The sequence below is a fragment of the Salvelinus alpinus genome, chromosome 12, assembly GCF_045679555.1.
Source record: "Salvelinus alpinus chromosome 12, SLU_Salpinus.1, whole genome shotgun sequence".
Classification (NCBI taxonomy): Eukaryota; Metazoa; Chordata; class Actinopteri; order Salmoniformes; family Salmonidae; genus Salvelinus; species Salvelinus alpinus.
In genome coordinates, this window is record NC_092097.1 from 57,081,109 (window position 1) to 57,098,017 (window position 16,909).

Below are 16,909 nucleotides of genomic sequence, written 5' to 3' on the forward strand. Positions count from 1 at the left end.
GGGAGGAGAGAGAGAGAGTGACTTACACACGTCCTTACAGGGGGAGGAGAGAGAGAGCGACTTACACATCTCCCTACAGGGGGAGGAGAGAGAGAGAGTGACTTACACACGTCCCTACAGGGGGAGAGAGAGAGAGTGACTTACACACGTCCCTACAGGGGGAGGAGAGAGAGAGTGACTTACACACGCCCCTAGAGGAGGAGAGAGAGAGAGTGACTTACACACGTCCCTACAGGGGGAGGAGAGAGAGAGTGACTTACACACGCCCCTAGAGGAGGAGAGAGAGAGAGTGACTTACACACGTCCCTACAGGGGGAGGAGAGAGAGAGTGACTTACACATCTCCCTACAGGGGGAGGAGAGAGAGAGAGTGACTTACACACGTCCCTACAGGGGGAGGAGAGAGAGAGCGACTTACACATCTCCCTACAGGGGGAGGAGAGAGAGAGAGTGACTTACACATCTCCCTACAGGGGGAGGAGAGAGAGAGAGTGACTTACACATCTCCCTACAGGGGGAGGAGAGAGAGAGAGTGACTTACACATCTCCCTACAGGGGGAGGAGAGAGAGAGTGACTTAGAGTGATTTAATTCTGTATTCCTGTTTTTTAAGGGGAAACTTAGCCTGGTCCCAGATCTGTTTGTGCTGTCTTGCCAAAATGCAGCTGAATTTTCCGTCTAGCGTGACAAAGACTATAGTAGTTGTTGGCAAGACAGTACAAACAGATCTGGGACCAGGCTAAGGAAACCATGATTGAGGACCTCACATTTTACTCTTTTTTTTTTGCAAACAGAAAAATGAAGGAAGAGAGATGAGAGACTTGAAACATAGAGATGTATAGAGATCGCAACGTTGTAACTGTTCCATTAAGGCGTCTGTGAGCACACAGGGTAGCTCCATTGAGGCCATTTCCTTTTTGGAAGGAGTCACTGTTCTTCTTCTACTACTTCTATGAGTTGGTAAACAACCTGAAAAAGTGGTGCATACTGCCACCTGGAGGGTGTTGTTGGAACAGGTATAAAGACACAGTTGGTTGATTTAGTGACACCTGTAGAGCTGGAAAGTTCCCTCATGAGTATAATTCATTGGCTGATCCCTCCCGATGACCTGGTTGTAAGTATGTGATCCTTCGTTAACCCATAGAAAGTCCCACCCTACTTCAAAATGGTGAAAGTCCTCACTGGTGCTGTCCATGCTAAAATGGGCTTTTGGGTGCTAGAGTCCTCTATTGGAGGACAGAAATGAGAAAAGAAAAAGAGGCCCACACCAAAGAAGGAAGGGATGATACTCACTCTTTGATGAAGGTGTGGAGCTGCTGTTTGATTGACCTCTGGGCCTGGTCAAATAGGATCTGTAGAGAAAGAGACAGAGAGAGACAGACAGGGAGAGAGAGACATACAGGGAGAGAGAGAGATAGACAGGGAGAGAGAGAGAGAGACAGGGGGAGAGAGACACAGGGAGAGATAGAGAGCGAGACAGAGACAGAGACAGAGAGACGGGAAGAGACACAGAAAAAGAGAGAGACACGGAGAGAGACACGGAGAGAGAGAGACAGAGTCGGGGAGAGAGACAGAAAGAGAGAGAGAGAGACACAGTGAATCCCAAACCACCGTCTCGCACCAACCAACTTTCTCGGAAGGCCCTCTGTTTACACGTGTTCTGACGTATCTCAGAGGGTGACTTCCAGAGAGTGGCGAGGGGGATCAATAAATCCATCAACTTCAGGACACACATGACTTCAATGATGCATTAAATTCAAATGAACAAATCCTCCCTGTGGTTTTACAAAATATAAACCTCAGTTAAACAGTTAAACATTTTCATTTGGGAGCTGTTTAATATTTTATGTGTCAAGTCTTGACATCAGGCATAAAGAAATGCCCGTATCATATAATTAGGCATGCCTCGGCCTCTCCGTTCTTTTGTGTGAAATTGCGGAAGAAAAAATTACGCCGTGCCTTATGGGATTCCACTTCGCTATGAAGCCGGAAGCATTGCAGGCTCAGTCGAAGTGTCTACCGGAGGGGATAATTATCCCATACAACCTCAATCATTTTCACTCCCTCAGCCTCGAGAACACTTGTTCAAATGGTGGAGGCGAATAGAGGGCTGAGGGGCGAGCGGGTGATCTGAGATTCTGCCTGTGAGACAGCTAATAGCTGAAATGGAAAAGGCTATCAAATACGTTTCAAAAATATAATGATATTCAGCAGCTGTCTTTGAGACAGCTAGTTAATGATATTCAGGAGCTGTCTTAGAGACAGCTAGTTAATGATATTCAGGAGCTGTCTTAGAGACAGCTAGTTAATGATATTCAGGAGCTGTCTTGGAGACAGCTAGTTAATGATATTTAGGAGCTGTCTTAGAGACAGCTAGTTAATGATATTTAGGAGCTGTCTTAGAGACAGCTAGTTAATGATATTTAGGAGCTGTCTTCAGTCTTAGAGACAGCTAGTTAATGATATTCAGGAGCTGTTTTGGAGACAGCTAGTTAATGATATTCAGGAGCTGTCTTAGAGACAGCTAGTTAATGATATTCAGGAGCTGTCTTAGAGACAGCTAGTTAATGATATTTAGGAGCTGTCTTGGAGACAGCTAGTTAATGATATTCAGCAGCTGTCTTGGAGACAGCTAGTTAATGATATTTAGGAGCTGTCTTCGAGACAGCAAGTTAATGATATTCAGCAGTTGTCTTCGAGACAGCTAGTTAATGATATTCAGGAGCTGTCTTCGAGACAGCTAGTTAATGATATTCAGGAGCTGTCTTAGAGACAGCTAGTTAATGATATTTAGGAGCTGTCTTCGACACAGCTAGTCAATGATATTCAGCAGCTGTCTTGGAGACAGCTAGTTAATGATATTTAGGAGCTGTCTTGGAGACAGCTAGTTAATGATATTCAGCAGCTGTCTTGGAGACAGCTAGTTAATGATATTTAGGAGCTGTCTTCGAGACAGCAAGTTAATGATATTCAGCAGTTGTCTTCGAGACAGCTAGTTAATGATATTCAGGAGCTGTCTTCGAGACAGCTAGTTAATGATATTCAGGAGCTGTCTTAGAGACAGCTAGTTAATGATATTTAGGAGCTGTCTTCGACACAGCTAGTCAATGATATTCAGCAGCTGTCTTGGAGACAGCTAGTTAATGATATTTAGGAGCTGTCTTCGAGACAGCAAGTTAATGATATTCAGCAGTTGTCTTCGAGACAGCTAGTTAATGATATTCAGGAGCTGTCTTCGAGACAGCTAGTTAATGATATTCAGGAGCTGCCTTAGGGACAGCTAGTTAATGATATTCAGGAGCTGTCTTCGAGACAGCTAGTTAATGATATTCAGGAGCTGTCTTCGACACAGCTAGTCAATGATATTCAGCAGCTGTCTTCGAAGACAGCTAGTTAATGATATTCAGGAGCTGTCTTCGAGACAGCTAGTCAATGATATTCAGGAGCTGTCTTAGAGACAGCTAGTTAATGATATTCAAGAGCTGTCTTCGAGACAGCTAGTTAATGATATTCAGGAGCTGTCTTAGAGACAGCTAGTTAATGATATTCAGGAGCTGTCTTAGAGACGGCTAGTTAATGATATTCAGGAGCTGTCTTCGAGGCAGCTAGTTAATGATATTCAGCAGCTGTCTTCGAAGAAAACTAGTTAATGATATTCAGGAGCTGTCTTTGAGACAGCTAGTTAATGATATTCAGGAGCTGTCTTAGGGACAGCTAGTTAATGATATTCAGGAGCTGTCATAGAGACAGCTAGTTAATGATATTCAGGAGCTGTCTTCGAGACAGCTAGTTAATGATATTCAGCAGCTGTCTTCGAGACAGCTAGTTAATGATATTCAGGAGCTGTCTTAGAGACAGCTAGTTAATGATATTCAGGAGCTGTCTTCGAGACAGCTAGTTAATGATATTCAGGAGCTGTCTTCGAAGACAGCTAGTTAATGATATTCAGGAGCTGTCTTCGAGACAGCTAGTTAATGATATTCAGGAGCTGTCTTCGAGACAGCTAGTTAATGATATTCAGGAGCTGTCTTAGGGACAGCTAGTTAATGATATTCAGGAGCTGTCTTAGAGACAGCTAGTTAATGATATTCAGGAGCTGTCTTAGGGACAGCTAGTTAATGATATTCAGGAGCTGTCTTAGAGACAGCTAGTTAATGATTTTCAGGAGCTGTCTTCGAGACAGCTAGTTAATGATATTCAGGAGCTGTCTTAGGGACAGCTAGTTAATGATATTCAGCAGCTGTCTTCGAGACAGCTAGTTAATGTTATTCAGGAGCTGTCTTAGAGACAGCTAGTTAATGATATTCAGGAGCTGTCTTCGACACAGCTAGTCAATGATATTCAGGAGCTGTCTTGGAGACAGCTAGTCAATGATATTCAGCAGCTGTCTTAGAGACGGCTAGTTAATGATATTCAGGAGCTGTCTTCGACACAGCTAGTCAATGATATTCAGCAGCTGTCTTCGAAGACAGCTAGTTAATGATATTCAGGAGCTGTCTTCGAGACAGCTAGTTAATGATATTCAGGAGCTGTCTTAGGGACAGCTAGTTAATGATATTCAGGAGCTGTCTTAGAGACAGCTGGTTAATGATATTCAGGAGCTGTCTTAGAGACAGCTAGTTAATGCTATTCAGGAGCTGTCTTAGAGACAGCTAGTTAATGATATTCAGGAGCTGTCTTAGAGACAGCAAGTTAATGATATTCAGCAGCTGTCTTCGAGACAGCTAGTTAATGATATTCAGGAGCTGTCTTTGAGACAGCTAGTTAATGATATTCAGGAGCTGTCTTTGAGACGGCTAGTTAATGATATTCAGCAGCTGTCTTCGAGACAGCTAGTTAATGATATTCAGGAGCTGTCTTAGAGACAGCTAGTTAATGATATTCAGGAGCTGTCTTAGAGACAGCTAGTTAATGATATTCAGGAGCTGTCTTAGAGACAGCAAGTTAATGATATTCAGGAGCTGTCTTAGAGACAGCTGGTTAATGATATTCAGGAGCTGTCTTAGAGACAGATAGTTAATGATATTCAGGAGCTGTCTTAGAGACAGCTAGTTAATGATATTCAGGAGCTGTCTTAGAGACAGCAAGTTAATGATATTCAGCAGCTGTCTTCGAGACAGCTAGTTAATGATATTCAGGAGCTGTCTTTGAGACAGCTAGTTAATGATATTCAGGAGCTGTCTTAGAGACAGCTAGTTAATGCTATTCAGCAGCTGTCTTAGAGACAGCTAGTTAATGATATTCAGGAGCTGTCTTAGACAGCTAGTTAATGATATTCAGGAGCTGTCTTCGAGACAGCTAGTTAATGATATTCAGCAGCTGTCTTCGAGACAGCTAGTTAATGATATTCAGGAGCTGTCTCGAAGACAGCTAGTTAAAGAGTAGGTGTTACAGCTGTCATCGTAGTTGACAGGTGACAGTAAAGTTACACTCCAATGGCCTCTCCTGTCAGAATCTGATTACTTCTAATTAACATTCCAGTAAAGTAATGAGACAGTCACCCCTGAGACCTTGGTGGAAGATTTCTCAATTCTAGAGGGGAAGAAGACAACAACATCTCTGATTTCATACTGAGAGCCCCTCAGCCTGGCACACTGCCCTGTGCACCAAATACCCAAAACAGAGAAAGAAGGGTTTTGGAAAAAGCAGACGGATAACAATCAATGAGGACAACAATGAAAACGGCACCTCCCTCACCGTTAACGTCTACCATAATGGCACCGTCATGGTTCAGGGGTCAGAAAGCAGCTTGAGGAAGTTCTGGGAAGACTTCCGGTCCCTCAGAGGAGAAACAAAAGGAGTAACAAGCCTCTCCTCAGAGGAGAGGAGAAACAACCCAGGAGAAGACCACTCCAAGCCTCTCCACAGACTACAACCCAGGAGAAGACCACTCCAAGCCCTGATAGCAGCACCATCTCTCCAAGACTCTCCTCCAACATAAAATGGCTCAGACACAGAAATCATTGACCTGCCTACAGGAGAAGAGAGGCAGTCAACAGCAGACAGAGGAGACCAGTCTGATGTATCAGGTGAAACAGCAGCACAGTGAGCTACAGCCAGCCATTAGAGACCTGAAGGAGGACAACCAGATAACCTAACTAGAATTAACGATTGTTTAATGATTGTTTTTTTATTTTTTTATTCCCATGACCTGTTATAACACATCGGTCCACAAATCAAGCATTCTACATTTACATGTTAGTCATTTAGCAGACGCTCTTATGCAGAGCAACTTACAGGAGCAATTAGGGATAAGTGCCTTGCTCAAGGGCACATTGGCAGGTTTGTCAACTAGTCGGCTCGGGGACAGCATCTTTTCAGTTACTGGCCCAACACTTTTAACTGCTAAGCTACCTGCCGCCCTATAACACATCCTAAAGAAATATTTAATACATCCGTAAGTTTAAGTAGCTGGAACAACCTCTGACGTGAAAAGCACAAACCCTGACTTTTTACATAATATTTATATTGCTGCTTCTTGACACACTACTTCACTTAACGCGGAAGCCGGCTGCACCAATGTGTTGGAGGAAACACCATTCAACTGGCGACAGAAGTCAGCGTGCATACGCCTGGCCCGCCACAAGGAGTCACTACAGAGCGATGGGACCAGGAAATCCCGGACGGCCAAACCCTCCCCTAACCCCTCCCTCCCCTAATCGATTAAACTATCCTCTATTAAACTATCCTCTATTAGACTACCCTCTATTAAAATACCCTCTATTAAACTACCCTCTATTAAACTACCATCTATTAAACTACCCTCTATTAAACTACCCTCTATTAAACTACCTTCTATTAAACTACCCTCTGTTAAACTACCATCTATTAAACTACCCTCTGTTAAACTACCCTCTATTAAACTACCCTCTATTAAACTACCCTCTGTTAAACTACCATCTATTAAACTACCCTCTGTTAAACTACCCTCTATTAAACTACCCTCTATTAAACTACCATCTATTAAACTACCTTCTATTAAACTACCCTCTATTAAACTACCCTCTATTAAACTACCCTCTATTAAACTACCCTCTATTAAACTACCCTCTATTAAACTACCCTCTATTAAACTACCCTCTATTAAACTACCCTCTATTAAACTACCCTCTATTAAACTACCCTCTGTTAAACTACCTTCTATTAAACTACCCTCTATTAAACTACCCTCTGTTAAACTACCATCTATTAAACTACCTTCTATTAAACTACCCTCTAATAAACTACCCTCTGTTAAACTACCCTCTGTTAAACTACTCTCTTTTAAACTACACTCTATTAAAATACCCTCTAATAAACTACCCTCTATTAAACTACCCTCTATTAAACTACCCTCTATTAAACTACCCTCTATTAAACTACCCTCTATTAAACTACCCTCTATTGAACTACCTTCTATTAAACTACCTTCTATTAAACTACCTTCTATTAAACTACCCTCTATTAAACTACCCTCTATTAAACTACCCTCTATTAAACTACCCTCTATTAAACTACCCTCTGTTAAACTGGTACAGAGTCAGTGTGCTGGGTACAGGGGGAACCGGTACCGAGTCAGTGCGCTGGGTACAGGGGGTACCGGTACCGAGTCAGTGTGCTGGGTACAGGGGGCACCGGTACCGAGTCAGTGTGCTGGGTACAGGGGGAACCGGTACCGAGTCAGTGTGCTGGGTACAGGGGGCACCGGTACCGAGTCAGTGTGCGGGGTACAGGGGGAACCGGTACCGAGTCAGTGTGCGGGGTAGAGGGGGAACCGGTACCGAGTCAGTGTGCTGGGTACAGGGGAACCGGTACCGAGTCAGTGTGCGGGGTACAGGGGGAACCGGTACCGAGTCAGTGTGCGGGGGGGTACAGGGGGAACCGGTACCGAGTCAGTGTGCTGGGTACAGGGGGCACCGGTACCGAGTCAGTGTGCGGGGGGGGTACAGGGGGAACCGGTACCAAGTCAGTGTGCGGGGTAGAGGGGGAACCGGTACCGAGTCAGTGTGCTGGGTACAGGGGAACCGGTACCGAGTCAGTGTGCGGGGTACAGGGGGAACCGGTACCGAGTCAGTGTGCGGGGGGGTAAAGGGGGAACCGGTACCGAGTCAGTGTGCGGGGTACAGGGGGAACCGGTACCGAGTCAGTGTGCGGGGTACAGGGGGCACCGGTACCGAGTCAGTGTGCGGGGTACAGGGGGAACCGGTACCGAGTCAGTGTGCGGGGGGGTACAGGGGGAACCGGTACCGAGTCAGTGTGCGGGGTACAGCGGGTACCGGTACCGAGTCAGTGTGCGGGGTACAGGGGGAACCGGTACAGAGTCAGTGTGCGGGGTACAGGGGGAACCGGTACCGAGTCAGTGTGCGGGGTACAGGGGGAACCGGTACCGAGTCAGTGTGCGGGGTACAGGGGGAACCGGTACCGAGTCAGTGTGCGGGGTACAGGGGGAACCGGTACCGAGTCAGTGTGCGGGGGGGTACAGGGGGAACCGGTACCGAGTCAGTGTGCGGGGTACAGGGGGAACCGGTACCGAGTCAGTGTGCGGGGTACAGCGGGTACCGGTACCGAGTCAGTGTGCGGGGTACAGGGGGAACCGGTACAGAGTCAGTGTGCGGGGTACAGGGGGAACCGGTACCGAGTCAGTGTGCGGAGTACAGGGGGAACCGGTACCGAGTCAGTGTGCGGGGTACAGGGGGAACCGGTACCGAGTCAGTGTGCGGGGTACAGGGGGAACCGGTACCGAGTCAGTGTGCGGGGGGGTACAGGGGGAACCGGTACCGAGTCAGTGTGCGGGGTACAGGGGGAACCGGTACCGAGTCAGTGTGCGGGGTACAGCGGGTACCGGTACCGAGTCAGTGTGCGGGGTACAGGGGGAACCGGTACAGAGTCAGTGTGCGGGGTACAGGGGGAACCGGTACCGAGTCAGTGTGCGGGGTACAGGGGGAACCGGTACCGAGTCAGTGTGCGGGGTACAGGGGGAACCGGTACCGAGTCAGTGTGCGGGGTACAGGGGGAACCGGTACCGAGTCAGTGTGCGGGGTACAGGGGGAACCGGTACCGAGTCAGTGTGCGGGGTACAGGGGGAACCGGTACCGAGTCAGTGTGCGGGGTACAGGGGGAACCGGTACCGAGTCAGTGTGCGGGGTACAGGGGGAACCGGTACCGAGTCAGTGTGCGGGGTACAGGGGGAACCGGTACAGAGTCAGTGTGCGGGGTACAGGGGGAACCGGTACAGAGTCAGTGTGCGGGGTACAGGGGGAACCGGTACAGAGTCAGTGTGCGGGGTACAGGGGGCACCGGTACCGAGTCAGTGTGCGGGGTACAGCGGGTACAGGTTAGTCCAGGTTAGTCCAGGTTAGTCCAGGTTAGTCCAGGTTAGTCCAGGTTAGTCCAGGTAATCTGTACATGTAGTTGGGTGAGAAGCGTTCTACTTGTCAGTACACAGATAACAACCAAAGCACTATGGAACTTCTATCTGATCAAATCACACGTAGAAAATAAGACATTACATTTTTTTGTTAACCAAATTCAATACTCTCTCATTGACCTTCAAACAAAAAACTCCTTGCTTCTGATGAGGCAGGAAGAAAACACCACCTGCTATAGAAGACTGTCCTGTTTTCCCTCTCGCTTCTTCTTCTGTGGTGTCACTCAGAACATTTCAGTTCATTAATACAGCTCCCGCTTTCATTTATTTTTTTGTAAATGCTGGATCTCTACGGCAACACGCATGTTCACCTCACGTTTTGTCAAAATCGGGCCGGTGGTGTCTGAGATGTCACGTGTGACTAACGGACGGACAGACAGAGACCGATCCACAGTCCACTCCCCGATTTTAGGACCAGTCAAAAGGCTCACATGTACCTGTGAGCCTTTTTATATGACTCCTTAAAACTGCCCCTCCCTGTCACATAGAAGAATGAATATTCAGTTAGAGATACTCCATGTTCAGTTCTGATCTCAGACCAGGACTGGTGTTGAGGGAAGAGAGAGGGAGAGAGAGAGGGAGAGAGGGAGATGGAGAGAGAGAGATGGAGAGAGAGGGAGATGGAGAGAGAGAGGGAGGGATAGGGAGAGAAGGAGAAGGAGATGGAGAGGGATATGGAGAGATGGAGGGAGAGAGGGAGATGGAGAGGGCGAGAGAGGGAGAGACAGAGAGGGAGAGAGAGAGAGAGGGAGAGAGAGAAGGAGAGGGATATGGAGAGATGGAGGGAGAGAGGGAGATGGAGAGAAAGATGGAGGGAGAGGGAGAGAGAGAGGGAGAGAGGGAGAAAAGGAGAAGGAGATGGAGAGAGAGAGAATCATCCACTAATCTGTACACTAATCAGCTGGTACGGTGTCCCTGAATGGCCAAAATACACCAAACCAGATGGTATTATTACAACGTCACTAAACACAGACCTTGACTTGTACAGTACACAGCCACTCCAAACTAGAAACAGCTGTTCAGAATATCTGGCAGCAGTAACATTTTTCTAATCGTTTTTTTCATAACTGGCTGAAATTTGTTGAAAAAGTTATTTAGAGGTGAGATTACAAACTAGGTCAACATCAAAAACACCAAACACTAGTAACATGATTTTATTAGAAGGCCAAAATCCTGATCTGACCATAAAAACGTTGTGATGACCACAGATATGTGAGGAGAGGGAAGAATGAGAGAGGAAGAGAAGAAGGAATGGTCCCTAAGAGCAGACAGTTAAACGACAGGAAGGATTTAGGAGATTTAAGCTCAACCGTTAAAAAGACAGGAATTTCCTGTCTTTCTTCCTGCTCTCTCGCTCTCGTACTCTCTTTATCTCCCTCTCTGTCTTTCTCTCTCGTACTCTCTTTATCTCCCTCTCTGTCTTTCTCTCTCGTACTCTCTTTATCTCCCTCTCTGTCTTTCTCTCTCTCTCTCGTACTCTCTCTCTTTATCTCCCTCTCTGTCTTTCTCTCTCTCTCTCGTACTCTCTCTCTTTATCTCCCTCTCTCTCTCTCTCTCTCTCTCTCTCTCGTACTCTCTCTCTTTATCTCCCTCTCTGTCTTTCTCTCTCTCTCTCGTACTCTCTCTCTTTATCTCCCTCTCTGTCTTTCTCTCTCTCTCTCTCTCTCTCTCCTACTCTCTCTCTTTATCTCCCTCTCTGTCTTTCTCTCTCGTACTCTCTTTATCTCCCTCTGTCTTTCTCTCTCGTACTCTCTCTCTTTATCTCCCTCTCTGTCTTTCTCTCTCTCTCTCGTACTCTCTCTCTTTATCTCCCTCTCTGTCTTTCTCTCTCTCTCTCGTACTCGCTCTCTTTATCTCCCTCTCTGTCTTTCTCTCTCGTACTCTCTCTCTTTATCTCCCTCCCTCTCTGTCTTTCTTTCTCCTCCCTCTTAACTTTTACAACTAGTTCTCTACCAAACCTATGACCCCTGCTTAACAGGCTCAGAGACTCCATGGCACTCATCATGTCTATCACACATGGAAGCAGCACAGTGTGTGTGTGCGCGTGTGTGTGTGTGTGCGCGTGTGTGCGTGTGTGTGCGTGTGTGTGTGTGCGTGTGTGTACTCTCTGTCTCTCCTACACAGCTGTGTGCCCTGATTCTAAACATTCTCTCCAACTCTGGCTCAGAGCAGAACAATCTGGACTCAAGATGGAAGAACAGAGTGTGTGTGTATGTTTGTGTGTGTGTGTCTTACCATGTGGTAACGGGAGGCTCTGTACACTCATGCATATGCATGAGAGTGTGTGTGTGTGTGTGTGTGTGTGTGTGTGTGTGTGTGTGTGTGTGTGTGTGTGTGTGTGTGTGTGTGTGTGTGTGTGTGTGTGTGTGTGTGTGTGTGTGTGTGTGTGTGTGTGTGTGTGTGTGTGTGTGTGTGTGTGTGTGTGTGTGTGTGTGTTTGTGTGTGTGTGTCTTACCATGTGGTAACGGGAGGCTCTGTACACTCATGCATATGCATGAGAGTGTGTGTGTGTGTGTGTGTGTGTGTGTGTGTGTGTGTGTGTGTGTGTGTGTGTGTGTGTGTGTGTGTGTGTGTGTGTGTGTGTGTGTGTGTGTGTGTGTGTGTGTGTGTGTGTGTGTGTGTGTGTGTGTGTTTGTGTGTGTGTGTCTTACCATGTGGTAACGGGAGGCTCTGTACACTCATGCATATGCATGAGAGTGTGTGTGTGTGTGTGTGTGTGTGTGTGTGTGTGTGTGTGTGTGTGTGTGTGTGTGTGTGTGTGTGTGTGTGTGTGTGTGTGTGTGTGTGTGTGTGTGTGTGTGTGTGTGTGTGTGTGTGTGTGTGTGTGTGTGTGTGTGTGTGTGAAAAAAGGGAGACCGAGTGAGTGTATATGGTTGTGTCTCACCATGTTGTAGTTGACAATCTCAAAGTGTGTGTGCTTGCATACAGTGCATTTGGAAAGTATTCAGACCCCTTGACTTTTTCCACATTTGATATATATATAAAAAATGAAAAATCACATTTATATAAGTATTCAGACCCTTTACTCAGTACTTTGTTGAAGCACCTTTGGCAGTGACATCCTCGAGTCTTCTTGGGTATGACGCTACAAGCTTGGCACACCTGTATTTGGGGAGTTTCTCCCATTCTTCTCTGCAGATCCTCTCAAGCTCTGTCAGGTTGGATGGGGAGCATTGCTGCACAGCTATGTTCAGGTCTCTCCAGAGATGTTCGATCTGCACCAGAAATACTCGATTCATGTTATTATATTCCTCTTTCATTTACAAATCTCATGACGCGATTACGAGACGTGGCTGTAGGGGGATTTTTATTTAGCTGAGCCTGCTAGCTAGCTAAATTTTGTTCGCTAGCTAGCTAGCAATTGCTGTGAAGTCACTGAAATTACTTGAAATAACGATTGAGCTAGCTACAGTTGAAGTCGGAAGTTTACATACACCTTAGCCAAATACATTTAAACTAAGTTTTTTACAATTCCTGACATTTAATCCTAGTAAAAATTCCCTGTCTTAGGTCAGTTAGGATCACCACTTTATTTTAAGAATGTGAAATGTCAGAATAATAGTAGAGAGAAGTTTACATACACTCACTTAGTATTTGGTAGCATTGCCTTTAAATTGTTTAACTTGGGTCAAACGTTCCGGGTAGCCTTCCACAAGCTTCCCACAATAAGTTGGGTGAATTTTGGCCCATTCCTCCTGACAGAGCTGGTGTAACTGAGTCAGGCTTGTAGGCCTCCTTGCTCGCACACACTTTTTCAGTTCTGCCCACAAATCTTCTATGGGAGTGAGGTCAGGGCTTTGTGATGGCCACTCCAATACCTTGACTTTGTTGTCCTTAAGCCATTTTGCCACAACTTTGGAATTATGCTTTGGGCCATTGTCCATTTGGAAGACCCATTTGCGACCAAGCTTTAGCTTCCTGACTGATGTCTTGAGATGTTGCTTCAATATATCCACATAACCGACTTGCCAAAACTATAGTTTGTTAACAAGAAATTTGTGGAGTGGTTGAAAAACTAGTTTTAATGACTCCAACCTAAGTGTATGTAAACTTCAGAATCTAACAACACAACAATTAATTTAAATTACAATAAATAAAGGTTAACTTACTAGTTTTTCACTGTTGCACCTGTCCCTTATTTTGTTTCTTGATTCATGTCTATTTAAGAACTAATTTATCTTTCATTAGCTGTCCAACTTGTATTTTTTTTGTCAAGTTTATGAATAGTTTTCGATTAGAATAGGTGCTAATCCAAGATGGCGCCGGACAGATTGTTTAAGTTTTGCCCACTATTCTCATTGTATAACCACGATTTGTGCCGCTAAATATGCACATTTTCGAACAAACTCTATATGCATTGTGTAATATGATGTTATAGGACTGTCATCTGAAGAATTCTGAGAAGGTTAGTGAAAAAATTAATATCTTTTGGTGACTTATACTAATCGCTATGTTTTTGCTTGAATCAATGCTGTTGTGATGTTTGCTATTGTGGTAAGGTAATATAACGTTATATTGTGTTTTCGCTGTAAAACACTTAGAAAATCTGAAATATTGTCTGGATTCACAAGATCTGTGTCTTTCAATTGCTGTACGCTGTGTATTTTTAAGAAATGTTTTATGATGAGTAATTAGGTAATACACGTTGCTCTCTGTAGTTATTCTAGTCGCTTTGGTGAGTTTTGTGATAGTGGCTGCAATGGTAAACTATGATTTATACCTGAAATATGCACATTTTTCTAACAAAACATATGCTATACAATAAATATGTTATCAGACTATCGTCTGATGAAGTTTTTTCTTGGTTAGTGGCTATTTATATCTTTATTTGGTCGAATTAGTGATGGTTACCTATGCAGGAAAAAAATGGTGGAAAAAAAGTTGTGTCTTTTTTTGCTATGGTGGTTAGCTAATAGAAATACATATTTTGTCTTCCCTGTAAAACATTTAAAAAATCGGAAATGATGGCTGGATTCACAAGATCTGTATCTTTCATTTGGTGTCTTGGACTTGTGATTTCATGAACATTTTATTATATGATATCCCTGTAGCTTTAGGCTAGGCTATGCTAGTCAGCTTTTTTGATGAGGATGCTCCCGGATCCGGGATGGGTAGCAATGAAAGGATATTATTAAGCCTGTTAGGCCTGCCTGTGTTTGTGCGGGATTGTTTTCTGTTAGTCAGGGGGTGAGTGTTTGTGTTCCTGTCCGTTTGTGCCCTGTGTTGGGTCGGACTATTTTTCTGTCTGTTTATCGTCTATGGTTTTGGGCGTTCGTGTGAGAATCCCTATAAAGAAGGTTTTCCCCAGTATCCTCTGCTCTCTGCAAGTGACTCTGCACCCACCACTCCAGGCGATTGTGACAACCCCTGATGTGGTTTAAGCATTGTTGTGAACACAGAACATCTAATTTGGTTGTTTTTCCATTTAAAAAAAGAGTGAAAAAAATGGAGGAAAACCAGAAACATTTGTGGGATCTCGCAAACCTGGAAAAACTCAACAAAGAATATGGAATTTGGGTGTAAAACAGAATTAGGCAAAAGATTCTAATGTATTTTAAATTAACCAACCAAAATGTTTTGCTGTGTTATAACTACACTTTAGAGTGTGTCATCCTGCAGAACAGCATTTTGGGGGAAGTTGAGGTCAGGTCCAAAATTGTCCAAACTTCTTCCATCTAAAAATGATTGAGGCCACTGTGTTCTTGGGGACCTTCAATGCTGCAGAAATGTTTTGGTACCCTTCCCCAGATCTGTGACTCGACACAATCCTCTACGGAAAATTTGTGCGACCTCATGGCTTGGCTTTTGCTCTGACATGCACTGTCAACTGTGGGACCTTGTATAGACAGGTGTGTGTGCCTTTCCAAATCATGTCCAATCAATTGAATTTACCACAGGTGAACTCCAATCAAGTTGTAGAAACATCTCAAGGATGATCAATGGAGCTCAATTTCAAGTCTCATAGCAAAGGGTCTGAATACTTCTGTAAATAAGGTATTTCAACAGAAAATAAAAAGATATTTGCACAAAAAAAAACAGTTTTAGCTTTGACAACATGAGGTATTGTGATGTCATCATGAGGTATTGTGATGTCATCATGAGGTATTGTGATGTCATCATGAGGTATTGTGATGTCATCATGAGGTATTGTGATGTCATCATGAGGTATTGTGTGTAGATTGATTAGGAGAAAAAAGTATTTAATCGATTTTAGAATAAGGCTGTAACATAACAAAATGTGGAAAAGGGCAAGAGGTCTGAATACTTTCCAAATGCACTGTGTGTGTGTGTGTGTGTGTGTGTGTGTGTGTGTGTGTGTGTGTGTGTGTGTGTGTGTGTGTGTGTGTGTGTGTGTGTGTGTGTGTGTGTGTGTGTGTGTGTGTGTGTGTGTGTGTGTGTGTGTGTGTGTGTGTGTGTGCGTGTGTGTGTGTCTTACCATGTTGTAGTTGACGATCTCCTGCAGGCTCTCGCCACACTTCTCCAGACACTCCTAGAGACACAGGGAGACCTTCAGGTTACACACATGACTGTAGTCAGTTGATGTTCACTTACAGATCATCACTGAGATTCATTCTACTCCACCAGCTAGCAGGCTTGTACAGGAAGAAGTTCAATTCAATGTATTGAAAAACATTTATGTGGGAAGCAGTAAAGAAGGTCTCAGATCTCTCTCATTAATCTCTCTTAATATCTTCATGTCTATATTTCACAAGCTAGGGGGGAAGATGGTCTATGTCTGGACAATGCTGTTTATATTTCAACTGTCATTGTTGAAGAGGGGAAATTTTAAGGAATGTAGAGACTAGAGGAAAGTATCTCTATTTCAGACGGCCTCTACTCTAACTCCACTCTACCTCCACTCTAACTCCACTCTAACTCCACTCTAACTCCACTCTACCTCCACTCTAACTCCACTCTAACTCCACTCTAACTCCACTCTACCTCCACTCTAACTCCACTCTAACTCCACTCTAACTCCACCCCCACTCTAACTCTACTCTACCTCCACTCTAACTCCACTCTACCTCTACTCTACCTCCACTCTAACTCTATCTCTACTCTAACTCCACTCTAGCTCTACCTCCACTCTACCTCCACTCTAACTCTACTCTACCCCCACTCTAACTCTATTCTACCTCCACTCTAACTCCCCCCTACTCCACTCTAACTCCCCCCTACTCCACTCTAACTCTACTCTACCACTCTACTCTAACTCCACTCTAACTCTACCTCCACTCTACCTCCACTCTAACTCTACTCTACCTCCACTCTAACCACTCTACCTCCACTCTACCTCTACTCTACCTCCACTCTAACTCTACCTCCACTCTACCTCTACCTCTACTCTACCTCCACTCTAACTCCACTCTACCTCTACTATACCTCCACTCTAACTCCACTCTACCTATACTGTACCTCTACTGTACCTCTGCTCTAACTCCACTCTAACTCTACCTCCACTCTACTCTAACTCTACTCTAACTCTACTCTAACTCTACTCTAAC

The 16,909-nt window shown here is 44.9% G+C and overlaps 1 protein-coding gene across 1 annotated transcript in view; it reads right to left on the bottom strand.

Moving 5' to 3' along the window:
* The window catches only part of LOC139536405 (arf-GAP with coiled-coil, ANK repeat and PH domain-containing protein 3-like), a 185,053-nt gene that overhangs the window by 63,912 nt on the left and 104,232 nt on the right, over nt 1–16,909 (bottom strand). The window contains exons 4-5 of the mRNA XM_071336916.1: nt 15,841–15,894; nt 1,292–1,350 (exon numbers count right to left, since the gene is read on the bottom strand). Of these exons, the coding sequence (XP_071193017.1) occupies nt 1,292–1,350; nt 15,841–15,894 (113 nt within the window). The remainder of the gene's footprint in view (nt 1–1,291; nt 1,351–15,840; nt 15,895–16,909) is intronic.